This window comes from Pogoniulus pusillus, chromosome 1 (assembly GCF_015220805.1).
Source record: "Pogoniulus pusillus isolate bPogPus1 chromosome 1, bPogPus1.pri, whole genome shotgun sequence".
Lineage (NCBI taxonomy): Eukaryota > Metazoa > Chordata > Aves > Piciformes > Lybiidae > Pogoniulus > Pogoniulus pusillus.
Genome location: NC_087264.1, coordinates 18,597,140 through 18,613,914, shown reverse-complemented (window position 1 = coordinate 18,613,914; position 16,775 = coordinate 18,597,140). Strand labels below are relative to the sequence as shown.

The following is a 16,775-nucleotide window of genomic DNA, read 5'->3' as shown; positions in this document are numbered from 1 at the left end:
GACTTGCCTAGTGCCTGCCCCAGTGTTAGTGATGCCAGTGGTGCTCTCAGTGCCACCAGGGGGTTTGTATCTCTGTCTCTATTCCATGGGATGGTTCTTTCCATCCCACGTGGCTAATTTTCTTTCCCTTTTCTCCCTTCTTCCCTTTCTTTTCCCTTTGGAAATGCAGTGGGCTTCAGGTTCTCTCCCTTCTTCCCTTTCTTTTCCCTTTGGGAACACAGAGGGCTTCAGTTTCTCTCCCTTCTTCTCTTTCCTTTCCCTTTGGGAACACAGTGGGCTTCAGTTTCTCTCCCTTTTTCTCTTTCTTTTCCCTTTGGGAACACAGAGGGCTTCAGGTTCTCTCCCTTCTTCTCTTTCCTTTCCCTTTGGGAACACAGTGGGCTTCAGTTTCTCTCCCTTTTTCTCTTTCTTTTCCCTTTGGGAACACAGAGGGCTTCAGTTTCTCTCCCTTCTTCCCTTTCTTTTCCCTTTGGGAGCACAGAGGGCTTCAGGTTCTCTCCCTTCTTCCCTTTCTTTTCCCTTTGGGAACACAGAGGGCTTCAGGTTCTCTCCCTTCTTCCCTTTCTTTTCCCTTTGGGAGCACAGAGGGCTTCAGGTTCTCTCCCTTCTTCCCTTTCTTTTCCCTTTGGGAACACAGAGGGCTTCAGGTTCTCTCCCTTCTTCTCTTTCCTTTCCCTTTGGGAACACAGTGGGCTTCAGTTTCTCTCCCTTTTTCTCTTTCTTTTCCCTTTGGGAACACAGTGGGCTTCAGTTTCTTTCCCTTCTTCCCTTTCTTTTCCCTTTGGGAGCACAGAGGGCTTCAGGTTCTTTCCCTTCTTCCCTTTCTTTTCCCTTTGGGAGCACAGAGGGCTTCAGGTTCTCTCCCTTCTTCCCTTTCTTTTCCCTTTGGGAGCACAGTGAACTTCAGTTTCTCTCCCTTCTTCCCTTTCTTTTCCCTTTGGGAGCACAGAGGGCTTCAGGTTCTCTCCCTTCTTCCCTTTCTTTTCCCTTGGGGAATGCAGAGGGCCTCATGGAGATCCCGTGGCAGTGCTCTGGGTGGCAGTGCTCTGGGTGGCAGTGCTCTGGGTGGCAGTGCTCTGGGTGGCAGCCTGAAGTGGTGCATGAAGGTGGGCGAAGCAGCACAGAGTTTGAGCACTGAGCAGCAGAACACAGCAGCGAGCAGCAGATGCTGCTCTGGCCGAGCAGCTTTCTGGTACTGGCTGATTGGTATCTGCCCAGGCTGTACACTCCCTGCTCTTGAGATGTCCTCTCCTGGGTGCTGGCTGGCGCTGCACTGCTCCAGCCTTTCAGCAGCGTGCGGGGAACTCTGCCCTCCCAATTTACTGACGGAGCCACCTGGTGTCCTCTCCTGCCTCCTGCAGACCCCCCAGCCGTGGAACCCACCTTCCTGGAGATTCGGCAGGGCCAAGGTCGGAGCATCACCATGAGCTGCCGGGTGCTGAGGGCATACCCCACCAGGGTCCTCACCTACGAGTGGCGTTTGGGCAGCAAGCTGCTGCGCACCGGCCAGTTCGACCTGCAGGACTCCACCGAGTACACGGTCAGCAGCCTCTCCAGGGACAGCTACGGCATCTACAACTGCAACATCATCAACGAGGCAGGCGCCGGCCGCTGCAGCTTCCTGGTCACAGGTAGGCGGCGGGGCCGGGGGGTGAGGATTGCTGCACCCAGCTGAGGCACCGAGCCTGCTGCAGATCTGCTCCAGCCAGCCCCCTGCCACAGCCATGCCTGCTTCAGCCTGCTTGCTGGCTGGGGCTGTTGCTTCTCTGCCCTTTGGTGAAGAGATCTGCTGCAGATCTGCTCCAGCCAGCCCCCTGCCACAGCCATGCCTGCTTCAGCCTGCTTGCTGGCTGGGGCTGTTGCTTCTCTGCCCTTTGGTGAAGAGATCTGCTGCAGATCTGCTCCAGCCAGCCCCCTGCCACAGCCATGCCTGCTTCAGCCTGCTTGCTGGCTGGGGCTGCTGCCTCTCTGGGCTTTGGTAAAGAGATCTGCTGCAGATCTGCTCCAGCCAGCCCCCTGCCACAGCCATGCCTGCTTCAGCCTGCTTGCTGGCTGGGGCTGCTGCCTCTCTGGGCTTTGGTAAAGAGATCTGCTGCAGATCTGCTCCAGCCAGCCCCCTGCCACAGCCACGCCTGCTTCAGCCTGCTTGCTGGCTGGGGCTGTTGCTTCTCTGGGCTTTGGTAAAGAGATCTGCTGCAGATCTGCTCCAGCCAGCCCCCTGCCACAGCCACGCCTGCTTCAGCCTGCTTGCTGGCTGGGGCTGTTGCTTCTCTGGGCTTTGGTAAAGAGATCTGCTGCAGATCTGCTCCAGCCAGCCCCCTGCCACAGCCATGCCTGCTTCAGCCTGCTTGCTGCAGGGGGTGTTGCTTCTCTGGGCTTTGGTAAAGAGATCTGCTGCAGATCTGCTCCAGCCAGCCCCCTGCCACAGCCATCACAGTATTATTATTACAGTATTATTATTATTAGGATTGGAAGAGACCTCACAGATCATCAAGTCCAACCCTTTACCACAGAGCTCAAGGCTAGACCATGGCACCAAGTGCCACATCCAACCTTGCCTTGAACAGCCCCAGGGACGGCGACTCCACCACCTCCCCAGGCAGCCCATTCCAGTGTCCAATGACTCTCTCAGTGAAGAACTTTCTCCTCACCTCGAGCCTAAATTTCCCCTGGCACAGCCTGAGGCTGTGTCCTCTTGTTCTGGTGCTGGCCACCTGAGAGAAGAGAGCAACCTCCTCCTGGCCACAACCACCCTTCAGGTAGTTGTAGACAGCAATAAGGTCTCCCCTGAGCCTCCTCTTCTCCAGGCTAAACAACCCCAGCTCCCTCAGCCTCTCCTCGTAGGGCTGTGCTCGAGGCCTCTCCCCAGCCTCGTTGCCCTTCTCTGGACACGCTCAAGCATCTCAGTGTCCTTCCTAAACTGGGGGGCCCAGAACTGAACGCAGTACTCAAGGTGTGGTCTGACCAGTGCAGAGTACAGGGGCAGAATGACCTCCCTGCTCCTGCTGACCACACCATTCCTGATGCAGGCCAGAAGCCATGCCTGCTTCAGCCTGCTTGCTGGCTGTGGCTGTTGCCTCTCTGGGCTTTGGTAAGGCCTTTGGCATTGCTTGCCATGGCAGCCTCCTGGGGAAAACAGCTGCTCATGGTTTGGATGGATGGATGCTTTGCTGGGCTCAGAGCTGACTGGTCACAGAATCACAGTGTGTCAGGGGCTGGAAAGCACCTCCAAAGCTCATCCAGTCCAATTCCCCTGACAGAGCAGGATCTCCTAGAGCAGAGGTCTTCAAGAAAAGACTCAATGAGGCACTTAGTGCTATGGTCTGGTTGCCTGGATAGGGCTGGGTGCTAGGTTGGGCTGGATGAGCTTGGAGGTCTTTTCCAACCTGGTTGATTCTGTGATTCTATGATCACACTGCAACACCACATCTGCCTCTTTTCCACCCTGCCCACTGCAGACTGGGGTGGGCAGGCTGCCAAGAAAGGTTGTGGAGTCTCCTTCTCTAGAGAGATTCCAAAGCCACCTGGATATTGTGATCCTGGGCAAGCTGATGTGGGTGCCTGCTTCAGCAGTGGGGTTTAACTGGGTGATCTCCAGGGGTAGAGAGTAGCTGAAGATGAGCCAGCAGTGTGCCCAGGTGGGCAGGAATGCCAATGGCATCCTGGCCTGGCTCAGGAGCAGTGTGGGCAGCAGGACAAGGGAGTTTCTTCTGCCCCTGTGCTCAGCACTGCTCAGGCCACACCTTGAGTGTTGTGTCCACTTCTGGGCTCCTCAATTCAAGAGAGATGTTGAGATGCTGTAAGGTGTCCAGAGAAGGGCAGCAAGGCTGGGGAGAGGCCTGGAGCACAGCCCTGTGAGGAGAGGCTGAGGGAGCTGGGGGTGTGCAGCCTGCAGAAGAGGAGGCTCAGGGCAGAGCTCATTGCTGTCTGCAGCTGCCTGCAGGGAGGCTGTAGCCAGGTGGGGTTGGTCTCTTCTGCCAGGCAACCAGCAATAGAAAAAAGGGAACACAGTGTCAAGCTGTGCCAGGGGAGGTCTAGGCTGGATGTTAGGAGGAAGTTGTTGTCAGAGAGAGTCATTGGCATTGGAATGGGCTGCCCAGGGAGGTGGTGGAGTCACTGTCCCTGAAGGTGTTGAAGCAAAGCCTGGGTGGGACACTTAGTGCCATGGTCTGGTTGGCTGGCTAGGGCTGGGTGCTAGGTTGGGCTGGCTGAGCTTGGAGGTCTCTTCCAACCTGTTTGATTGTATGATTCTGTGAATGACTGGGGAGGGGTGTTGTAGACCATGCTTGCACACAGAATGGGAGGGACAGAAGAGACCTCTGAAAAGCATGAAGTCCAAGCCACCTTCCAGAGCTGGCTCACCTAGTTTAGTTGGGTTTATTTCTGGCTTCTCATGTAGTTCTGTCATGCTGCAGTGCTCAGGTTGCAGGGGCTGCAGAGAAGCATTGGTATGCGAGGAGGAGGGTTTTCAGTCTAGGATTTAAAGCAGCATGGGTGGAAAGATCTCTGCTGGCCCTCAAGTTTCAGAACTTGGCTTTACTGCGTGTGCAGTTGGAGAAGATGTCAGCAAAACAGATGACATGCAGAAAAGGGAGGTTGCAGTCTGTTGGGGTTTGGTCTCTTCTCCATACTCTCAGGTGACAGAAGAAGAGGAAATGGCCTGAAATTGGCTGGATATTAGGAAAAATGTCTTTGCTGAGAGGGATCAGGCAGTGGATCTGCTGCTGCCTGTAGCTAGCTGCCATTAAGTGTTCATCTAAAGATCCTTGCTTCAATGTTGTTATTCCTGTTTGTTTATTTGAGTTTGGGTTTTTTTTCTTCTCTCTTTTGAGTTGGTTTTTTTTTCCCCTGTCATTTTACCATCTTAATGCAGAGCAGGGCTTGTCTTTGCAGCTAGGTGCCCTAAGGGCTGTGAGTCTTCACCAGTGCTCTGCCATGGTATAAGAGAATTGAATTTAGTCTTCTACCTTAGAGCATTTATTAGGCACTTGATAGCCTTTCCCTCCAGCTTCAGCCAAATTTAGGACTTGGACAATAGGAGAAAGAGGAGGGGAAGGGGCTCTGAGAGGTCATTCTCTTGTCTGCCTGGTTTTAGCCATTTTATTCTCTCCATTAGAGAAACAGAGGGTAATTTTCTTTGGAAGAGACTTTGAAGGTCATGGAGTCCAACAGTTAACCCAGCACTGCCAGGTCACCACTAAACCATCTCCCTCAGCACCACATCTACATGGCTTTGAAATCCCCCTAAGGAAGGGACTCCACAACTGTCCTGGGCAGTCTGGGACAGGCCTTAACCACCCTTTGGGGAAAGAAATTATTCCTCATGTCTGAACTAAACCTTCTCTGGGGCAGCTTGAGGCCATTTCCTTTTGTCCTGTTGCTCCTTCCTAAAGAGAAGAGGCTGACCCTGACCTGACTCCAGCCTCTTTTCAGGGGGCTGTAGAGAGCCAGAAGGTCTCCCTTCATCTGGAGAAGAGTTCCCACAATGAACATCCTCAGCTCCTTCAGCTGCTTCTCACTGCAAAGAACAAGTTTGGAGGTCACTCAAGGCACTCAAGTGGATGTTAGGAAGCTGTTTGCAGTGAGGGTGGTGAGATCACCTTCTGTGTTTCTGTGCCCCACAACCTCCCTGGAGGTGTTCAAGGCCAGGCTAGCAGAAGCCTTGAGCAAAACGTTCTAGTGGGAGGTGTCCCTGCCTATGGCAGAGGGTTGGAACTGGCTGAGCTTTGAGGTCCCTTCCAACCTGAACCATTCTATGAATCTCTAAGTGCAGGACCTGGCACTTTGCCTTGTTAAATCTTCTCCACTTCATTCTCCAAACATGGCCCATGATTGTTTCAAAGCTTGGAGGAAAAAAAACTAAACCACAAGGACCACAAAGCATGGGAACAGCCTACACAAAACCCTCTTTTCAAGCAGCTGGATTGTGCTTCCCAGTGTTTGGATGCTCCTGTCCTATATGTTAGTGAGGTTGCTGTGCTCCATCTCCTTCCTACACCCAAACTCTCTGCACCTGAGAGGCCTCCTTTTGAAAATTAGAGTAGTTATTCTCTAAGTCATTATCCTGTCATAGAGATAATTTGAAATTAAATTATTTAGTACAGCTCTTTGCTGTCCAAATCATCTGATTGAGCAGGTAGATGCTCTCAGCGTCTCTTCCAACCCAACATATCCTGTGGTGCTCAGAGTTCATCTTCTTCAGTCCCTCCTGGAGTCAGAGGGACATAGAATAATAGAATCATAGAATCAAATAGGTTGGAAGAGATCTCCAAGATCATCCAGCCCAACCTAGCACCCAGCCCTATCCAGTCAACCAGACCATGGCACTAAGTGCCTCATCCAGGCTTTTCTTCAACACCTCCAGGCATGGCAACTCCACCACCTCCCTGGGCAGCCCATTCCAATGACAATCACTCTCTCTGGCAACAACTTCCTAACAACATCCAGACTAGACCTCCCCTGGCACAGCTTGAGACAGTGTCCCCTTCTTCTGTCCCTGGGTGTCTGGCAGAAGAGACCAACCCCACCTGGCTACAACCTCCATTCAGGTAGCTGCAGACAGCAATGAGCTCTGCCCTGAGCCTCCTCTTCTGCAGGCTCCCTCAGCCTCTCCTCAAAGGGCTGTGCTCCAGGCCCCTGAACATCTCCAGCTACATCAGATTGCTTAGGGTCCCATCATATTTGATCTTGACTCTCCAGGGATGGGGCTCAACCACCTCTCTGGGCAACCTCTTCCATTATGTAGGCTGTTGAGTCTCCATCCCTGGAGGTGTTTAAGGCCAGGCTGAATGAGGCTGTGGGCAGCCTGACCTAGGGTAGGGTTTCCCTGCCCATGGCAGGGGGGTTGAAACTGGCTGATCCTTGTAGTCCCTTCCAACCCTGCCTGATTCTATGGTTCTATGATTTTACCACCCCCTCCCCTTTTACATCATCTTCAGGTGGAACCTCTTGGTTCCACTTTGTGCCCAGTGCCCCTTGTCCTGTCTCTGAACACTACTAAGCTTGGAACTAGGATGATCCTCTGCTCCCTTCCAACCCTGCCTGATTCTATGGTTCTATGATTTTACCACCCCCTCCCCTTTTACTTCATCTTCAGGTGGAACTTCTTGCTTTCACTTTGTGCCCAATGCCCCTTGTCCTGTCACTGAACACTACTAAGCTTGGAACTAGGATGTTCCTCTGCTCCCTTCCAACCCTGCCTGATTCTATGTTGTCTGAGGCCATCCAAGTGCTGCTTCAACTCCTTGTCTGAATTGGTGCAGCGCTTGGTTGTGGTTGGCTGCTGGCTGCAGGCTGTGAAGCACTACCCTATTTTCTGCTTTCAGATACTTCATCTGCCTCCAGATTAGCCAGGACCTTTTCTTGAACTGCTGAGACTCTTCTGGTAGTTTGGCCTTGGGTGGTTGGCAGCGCGGCGCCAGCTGTCAGCAGGCACTCCAGCCCCTTAGCTTTAATGGCCAATTTCCTGATGGTTATCCTCCTGAAAGCTGCCAGCCTGAGACTGAGGTCTGATTCCCTTCACTCTTTATCTTCTCCTCTTGGGCAGTGTTAGTGAGAACCCAGGATTGAGTTTTCATCTCTTCACTGCTGATTTACAGCCCTGACAAAGATGTGGTTGCTGCGATGTCTGGTTGGGAGAACTGCTTTGACACTGTGCAAAAGTGGAGACTGGAGACTTTCCAGGCCTGCCTGCATCTGTTCCTGGGTGCCCTGAGCTAGATTGTGTGGTCCTATACACTATGCCCAGGGAGTCACCGTCCCTGGAGGTGTTGAAGCAAAGCCTGGCTGGGGCACTTAGTGCCATAGTCTGGTTGATTGGCTAGGGCTGGGTGCTAGGTTGGGCTGGATGAGCTTGGAGGTCTCTTCCAACCTGCTTGATTCTATGATTCTATGATTCTGTAGCCTAGATGACTGGACAGGGCTGGGTGCTAGGTTGGGCTGGATGAGCTTGGAGGTCTCTTCCAACCTCCTTGATTCTGTGATTCTATGATATTGATATATTTCATATATCTCTAATAAAGCACAGTTTTGAGAAGCTTTTACTCAAGCTTTCTTTGGGGCTGGCAAGACAGCTCTTTAGTCAATGACTTTTATTGCCTGCCTCTCTGCAGTGTTTGTTGAGCAGCTGATCCTCTCTAATAGACGAGTTTCTGGTATAGAATCATAGAATCATAGAATCAACCAGGTTGGAAGAGACCTCCAAGCTCAGCCAGTCCAACCTAGCACCCAGCCCTATCCAATCAACCAGACCATGGCACTGAGTGCCTCATCCAGTCTTTTCTTGATTGTATGTTCTAGATGACTGGATAGGGCTGGGTGCTAGATTGGACTGGATGAGCTTGGAGGTCTCTTCCAACCTGCTTGATGCTATGATTCTATGAACTCCTGTTTGGCACAGCACAGAAATGGCCTTTTTTCACCAGAATTAGGAAGAAATGGAGACCTTCAGCGATGAAGTCAGAGAGGTTAAATCCAACAAAGTGGAAAAGGTTTTGTTCAAAAGCATTTGAGTTCCGAGGAAAGCCCTGATCAAACATCAATCCAGCTCCTGTAGGGCAGTAAAACACAGCTTCTATGGTTTTTTTTTCATCAGATGCAATATTTATGGCTGTGGTCATCTAAATTATTCATAGGGCTCCAGAAATGAGGTCCCATTAAAGCTGCTCAAATAAGGGTTATTTTTTCCCTTTTAAGCAATTTTGCCACCGTTAAGGATCTGTATGGACTCTGGGAAGAACCTTCTGGATGCAGGAATGGTTTATTAAGGAGCAGAGTGTGGGGTGCTCATGGACGTGTTGGGTACAAGAGCAGACTTGATGATCTTGGAGGTCTTTTCCAGCCTTAATCACAGAATCAAAGGATGGTTTGGGTTGGAAGGGACCTCAAAGCTCAGCCAGTTTCAGCCCCCCTGTGCCATAGGCAGGGACACCTCCCACTAGAACAGGTTGCTCAAGGCCTCATCCAGCCTGGCCTTGAACACCTCCAGGGAGGTTGTGGAGCACAGAAGCATCGAAGGTGACCTCTGTGCTCCACAACCTCCCTGGGCAACCTGTGCCAGTGTCTCACCACCCTCACTGCAAACAACTTCTTCCTAACATCCACTTTCAATCTCCCCTCTGCCACTTTAAACTCATTCCTCCTCATCCTGGCATTACAAGACCTTGTCAATAGTCCCTCCACAGCCCTCCTGGAGCCCACTTCAGATCCTGCAAGGCCACTCCAAGGGCTCCTCCAAGCCTTCTCTTCTCCAGGCTGCAGAGCCCCAACTCTTTCAGCCTGTCCTCATAGCAGAGCTACTGCAGCCCTCTCAGCATCTTGGTGGCCTCCTCTGGATTGGCTCCAACACTTCCATGTCCTTCTTGTGCTGGGGGCTCCAGAACTGCACCCAGGACTGCAGGTGGGGTGTGAGGAGAGCAGAGCCAAGGGGCAGAATGCCCTCCCTTGCCCTGCTGCCCACACTGCTCTTGCTGCAGCCCAGCACAGGGTTGCTGTCTGGGCTGCACTCACGCTGCAGGCTCCTGCTGAGCTTTTCATCACCCCAGACCCCCAGGTCCTTTTCCTCAGGGCTGCTCTCAGCCTTTCCCGACCCAGCCTGGAGCTGTGTTTGGGATTGTACCCACTCAGGTGCAGGATTCTAAGATTGATTCTAGCAGTGGCATCATTATTCCTTAAATCAGCCTGAAATGTAGAAGAAGAGTTGAAGATGGACAATAAGTGAATAAAGTTAGCTAAATCCTGGGCAATCAGTAAGTTAAAGCCTTCATCTTCATCAGTGATCAGGACAAGGGAATTCAGAGCACCCTCAGGAAGGTTGCAGAAGACACTAAATTGAATGGGAGTATTCATCTGTTTGAGGGTTGGGAGGCTCTGAAAAGGGATCTGGCTGGGCTGGATCATGAGCTGAGGTCAATGGCATGAGATTCAACAAGATCAAGTACTGGGTTCTGCACCTGGGGCACGAGACCTCCAGACAGTGATCTATGATGGGGGGCAGAATGGCTGGAAATTTGCCTGGCTGAAAAGAACCTGAGGGTGGTGGTGGGCAGCCAGTTCTGAACACACAATGTGAGCTAATGTGTGCCCAGATGGACAAGAAGGACAAGAGGGTCTGGACCAGGAAGCTGTGGCCAACAGAATCAGGGAAGTGATTGTGCCATCCATACTGGGCACTGGTGAAGCTGCATCTTGAGTACTGGGCCACTCACTCCAAGAAGGACATTGAAGTTTTGGATGATGAGGGGACTGGAGCAGTGCCTGGTGAGGAGAGGCTGAGGCTGTTTAGTCTGGAGAAGAGAAGACAGAGAGGGGATTTAATCAATGTTTATAAACATCTGAGGGCTGGGGGTCAGGAGGGGGGACAGGCTCTGCTCACTGCTCCCTGGGATAGGACAAGCAGCAATGGATGGAAGCTGCAGCACAGGAGCTTCCAGCTCAACACAAGGGGCAACTTCTCTGCTGTAAGGGTCCCAGAGCACTGGCACAGGCTCCCTAGAGAGGTTGTGGAGTCTCCTTCTCTGGAGGCTCTCAAGGCCTGTCTGGATGTGTTCTTGTGTGCCCTGAGCTAGATTGCATGGTCCTGCTCTGGCAGGGGGGTTGGACTTGGTGAGCATTTTGGGTCCTTTCCAACCCCTGACATCCTGTGAGCCTGTGATCTCTTTGGGCCCTTCCATCCCCTGACATCCTCTGAGCCTCTGAGCCATTGACTGTCTCCAGACAAAGGCAACAAAGCTGATGAAGGGTCTGGGGAACAGGTCTGATGAGGAGCAGCTGAGGAAACTGAAACTGTTTACTATGGAGAAGAGGAGGATGAGGAAAGACTTCATTGCTCTCTACAGCTCTCTGGAAGCTTGGAGCCAGATGGATGTTCAGTCTCTTTGCCCTAGTATCAGGTGATAGAATGAGATGAAATGGCCTGAAATTGTGCCAGGGGAGGTTCAGGTTGGATAGTAGGAACAATTTCTTTCCTGAGAGAGTGGTCAGGCATTGGAAGAGGCTGCTCAAGGAGTCTCCATCTCTGGAGGTGTTCAAGCACCCCGTGGATGCTGGGGCAGGGTTTAATGACCACGGTGGTGTCACATCGATTATTGGACCCAATGATCTTAGAGGATTTTTCCAACCAAAGCAGTTCTGTGCTTCTGTGATTTTCCCTTTCCTCAGCACAACTTTGTGTTATGAAGTGGGTCCTTTGAGACTGATGGAACAAACTCTTCCTTTTGCTGAGCAACTGTGAGTTTGAGGTAGAGTCTTGAGACCCCCAGTGAAGCCGAATCTCCTTTAGCACCCACAGACAGCTTAGATTGAAATATGAACATTTAAATGGAGCAGAGCAAGTGGCCTGGATTAGTGTCATGAAGACACCCCCTAGAAACTCTTCCTGAATCATTGCTGTCTGGAGCACTCCTTGTGGAAGGCAGGTTGGACTCCAAGCTAACCATGAGTTATTAGCTGTAAGTTATTTGCTTTCCAGTAAGTCCAAAGGAATGTTACAGGCTATAAGCTCTATAAATTACAGTCCTTCATGTAAAGCTTAATGATGGTTGCAGTAGCATCCCCATCTTTCCCAAGGACAGAAGATTTCTTATTGTGGCACTGATTACAACAGCCTCCTATTCCACTTTCACATCTGGAGTCAAACTGGCAGTGTGTTGGTTCCTTTTTTTTCCCTCTCCAGCTTGGTGTCTTTGGTTTCAAGCTTGAAATCCTTGTCTACAACACTCACTCCTTTCTGACAATCATCTTGCTGTACCAGTGCAATCAGAGGAACATAGAAAGTGGAGGGTTGGAAGGCATCTCTGGAGACAGAATCATAGAATGGTTTAGGTTGGAAGTGTCCTCAAAGATCATCGAGTTCAACCCACTTGAGAAAGCAAGGTGAGGATCAGTCTCTTCTCCTGAGAAACAAATGATAGGATAGGAGGGGAAAGCCCCAAGCTACACCCAGAGAGATTAAGATTGATGATGAGGAGCAGTATCTTCCCCAGAAATGTTGTCAAGGCCTTGCCCAGGCTGCCCAGGGCAGTGGTGAGGTTTTCAAAGCCATGTAGATGTGGTGCTGATGGACATGGTTTAGTGGTGACCTGGCAGTGCTGGGTTAGTATTGAGTCATGTTAATGGTTGGGTTAGTGAGTGGTCAGGCATTGGAACAGGGAGGTGGTGGAGCCACCATCCATGGAGGTGTTCATGAAGCATGTGGATGTGATTTAATGGCCGTGGAGATAGTGAACACATTGTTGACTGTTGGACTCAATGATCATAGAATCATAGAATCAAGCAGGTTGGAAGCTCACCCAGCCCATGCCAGTCAACCAGACCATGCCAGTCAACCAGACCATGGCACTAAGTGCCCCAGCCAGGCTTTGCTTCAACACCTCCAGGGATGGTGACTCCACCACCTCCCTGGGCAGCCCATTCCAATGCCAATCACTCTCTCTGACAACAACTTCCTCCTAACATCCAGCCTAGACCTGCCCTGGCACAACCTGAGATTGTGTCCCCCCTTGTTCTGTTGCTGGGTGCCTGGCAGAAGAGACCAACCTCACCTGGCTACAGCCTCCCTTCAGGGAGTTGTAGACAGCAATGAGCTCTGCCCTGAGCCTCCTCTTCTGCAGGCTGCACACCCCCAGCTCCCTCAGCCTCTCCTCACAGGGCTGTGCTCCAGGCCCCTCACCAGCCTTGCTGCCCTTCTCTCAACACCTTCCAGCATCTCAACATCTCTCTTGAATGGAGGAGCTCAGAACTGGACACAGTACTCAAGGTGTGGCCTGAGCAGTGCTGAGCACAGAGGCAGAAAAACCTCCCTTGTCCTGCTGGCCACACTGCTCCTGAGCCAGCCCAGGATGCCATTGGCTCTGCTACCCACCTGGGCACACTGCTGCCTCATCTTCAGCTACTCTCTACCAGCACCTCCAGCTCCCTCTCTGCCTGGCTGCTCTCAGCCACTCTGTCCCCATCCTGTGGTGCTGCTTGGGGTTGTTGTGACCAAAGTGCAGAACCCTGCACTTGGCCTTGTTCAGTCTCATCCCATTGGCCTCTGCCCACCCATGCAGCCTGTCCAGGTCCCTCTGCAGGGCTCTCCTACCCTCCAGCAGAAGAGAAGTCCTCTGCTATCACTAGTGCTGCTTGGAAATCGTACAGGTCTTTTCCAACCCGAGCAATTCCATGATCCTATGACTTTGTGACACTCAGTCTCTATGTGTCTCTAAGAACTATTGCATCAGATTCAGGCTGCTGTGGCTATCTGTGCCTGTGAGCTTGCAGCCAGCTCACCAATAAAAAGGGAGCTGTGTGTGTGAATCAGCTTCAGACACTGTTCTAAACTGAATTGATTTCTCCTTCCAAATGTCATCACACAGGTCACTTTGCAGCATGGCCTGTGTGAAAGGAAATCCAGAGACACTGCACCACCTTCCAAACCTAATTTCCAGTGGCACTAGATCTTTCTGGCAACAAACAGGGCACGTGAGACCCAAACCAAGTGAAATTTTAGAGCACAAGCCCTGTGAGCAGCAGCTGAGGGAGCTGGGGTTGCTCAGCCTGGATAAAAGGAGGCTGAGGGGAGACCTCACTGCTGTCTACAGCTCCCTGAAAGGAGGTTGGATTGGGGTGGGGATGACTTTCTTTTCAGAAGGAACAAGCAATAGGAAAAAAGAAAATGGCCTCATGTTGCACCAGGGGAGGTTTAGGTTGGACACAAGGAGGAATTGGAATGGGCTGCCCAGGGAGGTGGTGGAGTCAACATCCCTGGAGGTGTTGAAGCCAAGCCCGGATGAGGCACTTAGTGCCATGGTCTGGTTGATTGGCTAGGGCTGGGTGCTAGGTTGGGCTGGATGAGCTTGGAGGTCTCTTCCAACCTGCTTGATTCTGTGATTCTAAGGAACAATTTTTTCTCCTTGAGGGTTGTCACAGCCTGGGCCAGGCTGCCCAGGGCAGTGGTGGAGTCTCCATCCCTGGAGGGGTTTCAAAGCCATGGAGATGTGGTGCTGACAGGCATGGCTTAGTGGGGAGCTGGCAGTGCTGGGTTCATCCTTGATCTTCAAGCTCTCTTCCAACCAAACCCATTCTCTGATTCTGTGAAAAGAAGTAGCCACTCCTCTGCTCCCCGTGTGGAAAGGAACAGTGATGTTTTACCCTGAATGTTGCCTTGGAAGAGGGAGGAATTACAGAGAAAAGCAGTGGGAGCTCTTCCAGGGCTCAGCCAGCAGATGTCATGTTTGGTTATCGCTGGAGAGGCATCAGATGCCTGTGCTGCAGTGCTGCATCTACCAGGGCTGGGGTGAGGATCTAGATGTGCAGGAGAACCCATGGCATAGGAATCATTAAAGAGCTGGTTCCAGTTCTGGGCCCCTCCATTTAAGGAAGATGTTGAGGTGCTGGAAGGTGTCCAGAGAAGGGCAGCAAGGCTGGGCAGGGGCCTGGAGCACAGCCCTGTGAGGAGAGGCTGAGGGAGCTGGGGGTGTGCAGCCTGCAGAAGAGGAGGCTCAGGGCAGACCTCATTGCTGTCTGCAACTCCCTGAAGGGAGTCTGTAGCCAGGTGGGGTTGGGCTCTTCTGCCAGGCAACCAGCAACAGAACAAGGGGACACAGTCTCAAGTTGTGCCAGGGCAGGTTCAGGCTGGATGTTAGGAAGAAGTTCTTCAGAGCAAGAGTGATTGGCATTGGAATGGGCTGCCCAGGGAGGTGGTGGAGTCCCCATGCCTGGAGGTGTTCAAGCAAAGGCTGCATGAGGCACTTAGTACCATGGGTTAGTTAATCAGAAGGTGTCAGGTGCTAGGCTGAACTGGATGATCTCAGAGGTCTTTTCTAACCTGGTTAATTCTGTGCTTCTGTGAAAGGCCACGTGGAGAAAGCATCTTGTGGATGAAATGTGCAACATACTCCAAGAGGTGAGAAGGGCCCAGACTCTTCTTAATAGTGTGTAGTGACAGGACAAGGGGCACTGGGCACAAAGTGCAACCAAGAGGTTCCATTTGACAATGAAGTAAAATGGGTGAGGGTGGTAAAATCATAGAATCATAGAAGCAGTCAGGGCTGGAAGGGACCACAAGGAGCAGCCACTTCCAACCCCCCTGCCATGCCCAGGGACACCCTACCCTAGAGCAGGCTGCACACAGCCTCAGCCAGCCTGGCCTGAAACACCTCCAGCCATGGGGCCTCAACCACCTCCCTGGGCAACCCATTCCAGCCTCTCTCCACTCTCATGCTCAACAACTTCCTCCTCACAGCCACTCTGAATCTCCTCACCTCCAGCTCTGCTCCATTCTCCCCACTCCTGTCACTCCCTGACAGCCTAAAAAGTCCCTCCCCAGCCTTTTTTGAGGCTCCCTTCAGATCCTGGAAGGTCACAAGAAGGTCACCTGGGAGCCTCCTCTTCTGCAGCCTGCACAGCCCCAACTCTTTCAGTCTGTGCTCACAGCAGAGCTGCTGCAGCCCTCTGAGCATCCTCCTGGCCCTTCTCTGGACACACTCCAGCATCTCCACAACCTTCTTGTAATGGGGGCTCCAGAACTGGATGCAGTACTCCAGGTGGGGTCTCAGCAGAATGGAGTAGAACCCTGGAGCAGACTGCCCAGAGATGTGGAGTCTCCTCTGGAGAGGTTCCAAACCCACCTGGGCAGGCTGCTGTGAGTGTCGCTTCTTTAGCAGGGAGTTTGCACCCAGAGAGTCTTCAGAGGTCCTGTTCAAATCACTGCCTACTGGAAACACAGGCTCACAGAATTTCTTAGCTTGGCAAAGACCTCCAAGCTCATCGAGTCCAAGCATGAGTCTCACAGTGGCAAGTCCTTGACTAAACCAAACCCCTCAGCACAACATCTCATCACTATGAAACGCTGTGGTTGGAAAGCTCATGCCTTGGACAGATTCACTCTGCGCTGGGTCAGGAACTGGCTGGATGGCAGAGCCCAGAGAGTGGTGGTGAATGGTGCCACATCCAGCTAGCAGCTGTCACTGATGGTATGCCCCAGGGATCAGTGCTGGGCACAGTCCTGTTCAATATCTTTATTCATGATCTGGAGCAGGGTATTGAGTCCAGTATCAGGAAGTTTGCAGATGACACCAAGCTAGGAGCAGGTGTGGAGCTGTTGGAAGGTAGGAGAGCCCTGCAGAGGGACCTGGACAGGCTGGATGGGTGGGCAGAGGCCAATGGGATGAGATTGAACAAGGCCAAGTGCAGGGTTCTCCTCTTTGGCCACAACAACCCCAAGCAGCACTACAGGCTGGGGACAGAGTGGCTGAGAGCAGCCAGGCAGAGAGAGAGCTGGGGGTGCTGGTGGAGAGTAGCTGAAGATGAGGCAGCAGTGTGCCCAGGTGGGCAGCAGAGCCAATGGCATCCTGGGCTGGCTCAGGAGCAGTGTGGGCAGCAGGACCAGGGAGTTTCTTCTGCCCCTGTGCTCAGCACTGCTCAGGCCACACCTTGAGTGCTGTGTCCAGTTCTGGGCTCCTCCATTGCAGAGAGATGTTGAGGTGCTGGAAGGTGTTGAGAGAAGGGCAGCAAGGCTGGGGAGGGGCCTGGAGCAGAGCCCTGTGAGGAGAGGCTGAGGGAGCTGGGGGTGTGCAGCCTGCAGAAGAGGAGGCTCAGGGCAGAGCTCATTGCTGTCTACAACTCCCTGAAGGGAGGCTGTAGCCAGGTGGGGTTGGTCTCTTCTGCCAGGCACCCAGCAACAGAACAAGGGGACACAGTGTCAAGCTGTGCCTGGGGAGGTGTGATGGTTTGGGGGTTACCCCGCCCCCCCACACTTTTGTATTTGCCCCAGCTAACTCAGACGGACCCTGGGAATA

At 52.4% G+C, this 16,775-nt stretch overlaps 1 protein-coding gene across 2 annotated transcripts in view; it reads left to right on the top strand.

Moving 5' to 3' along the window:
• The window catches only part of MDGA2 (MAM domain containing glycosylphosphatidylinositol anchor 2), a 453,583-nt gene that overhangs the window by 365,615 nt on the left and 71,193 nt on the right, over positions 1 to 16,775 (top strand). For both annotated transcript variants that reach the window (XM_064142804.1, XM_064142812.1), the window contains exon 9: positions 1,362 to 1,631. In XM_064142804.1, the coding sequence (XP_063998874.1) occupies positions 1,362 to 1,631 (270 nt within the window). The remainder of the gene's footprint in view (positions 1 to 1,361; positions 1,632 to 16,775) is intronic.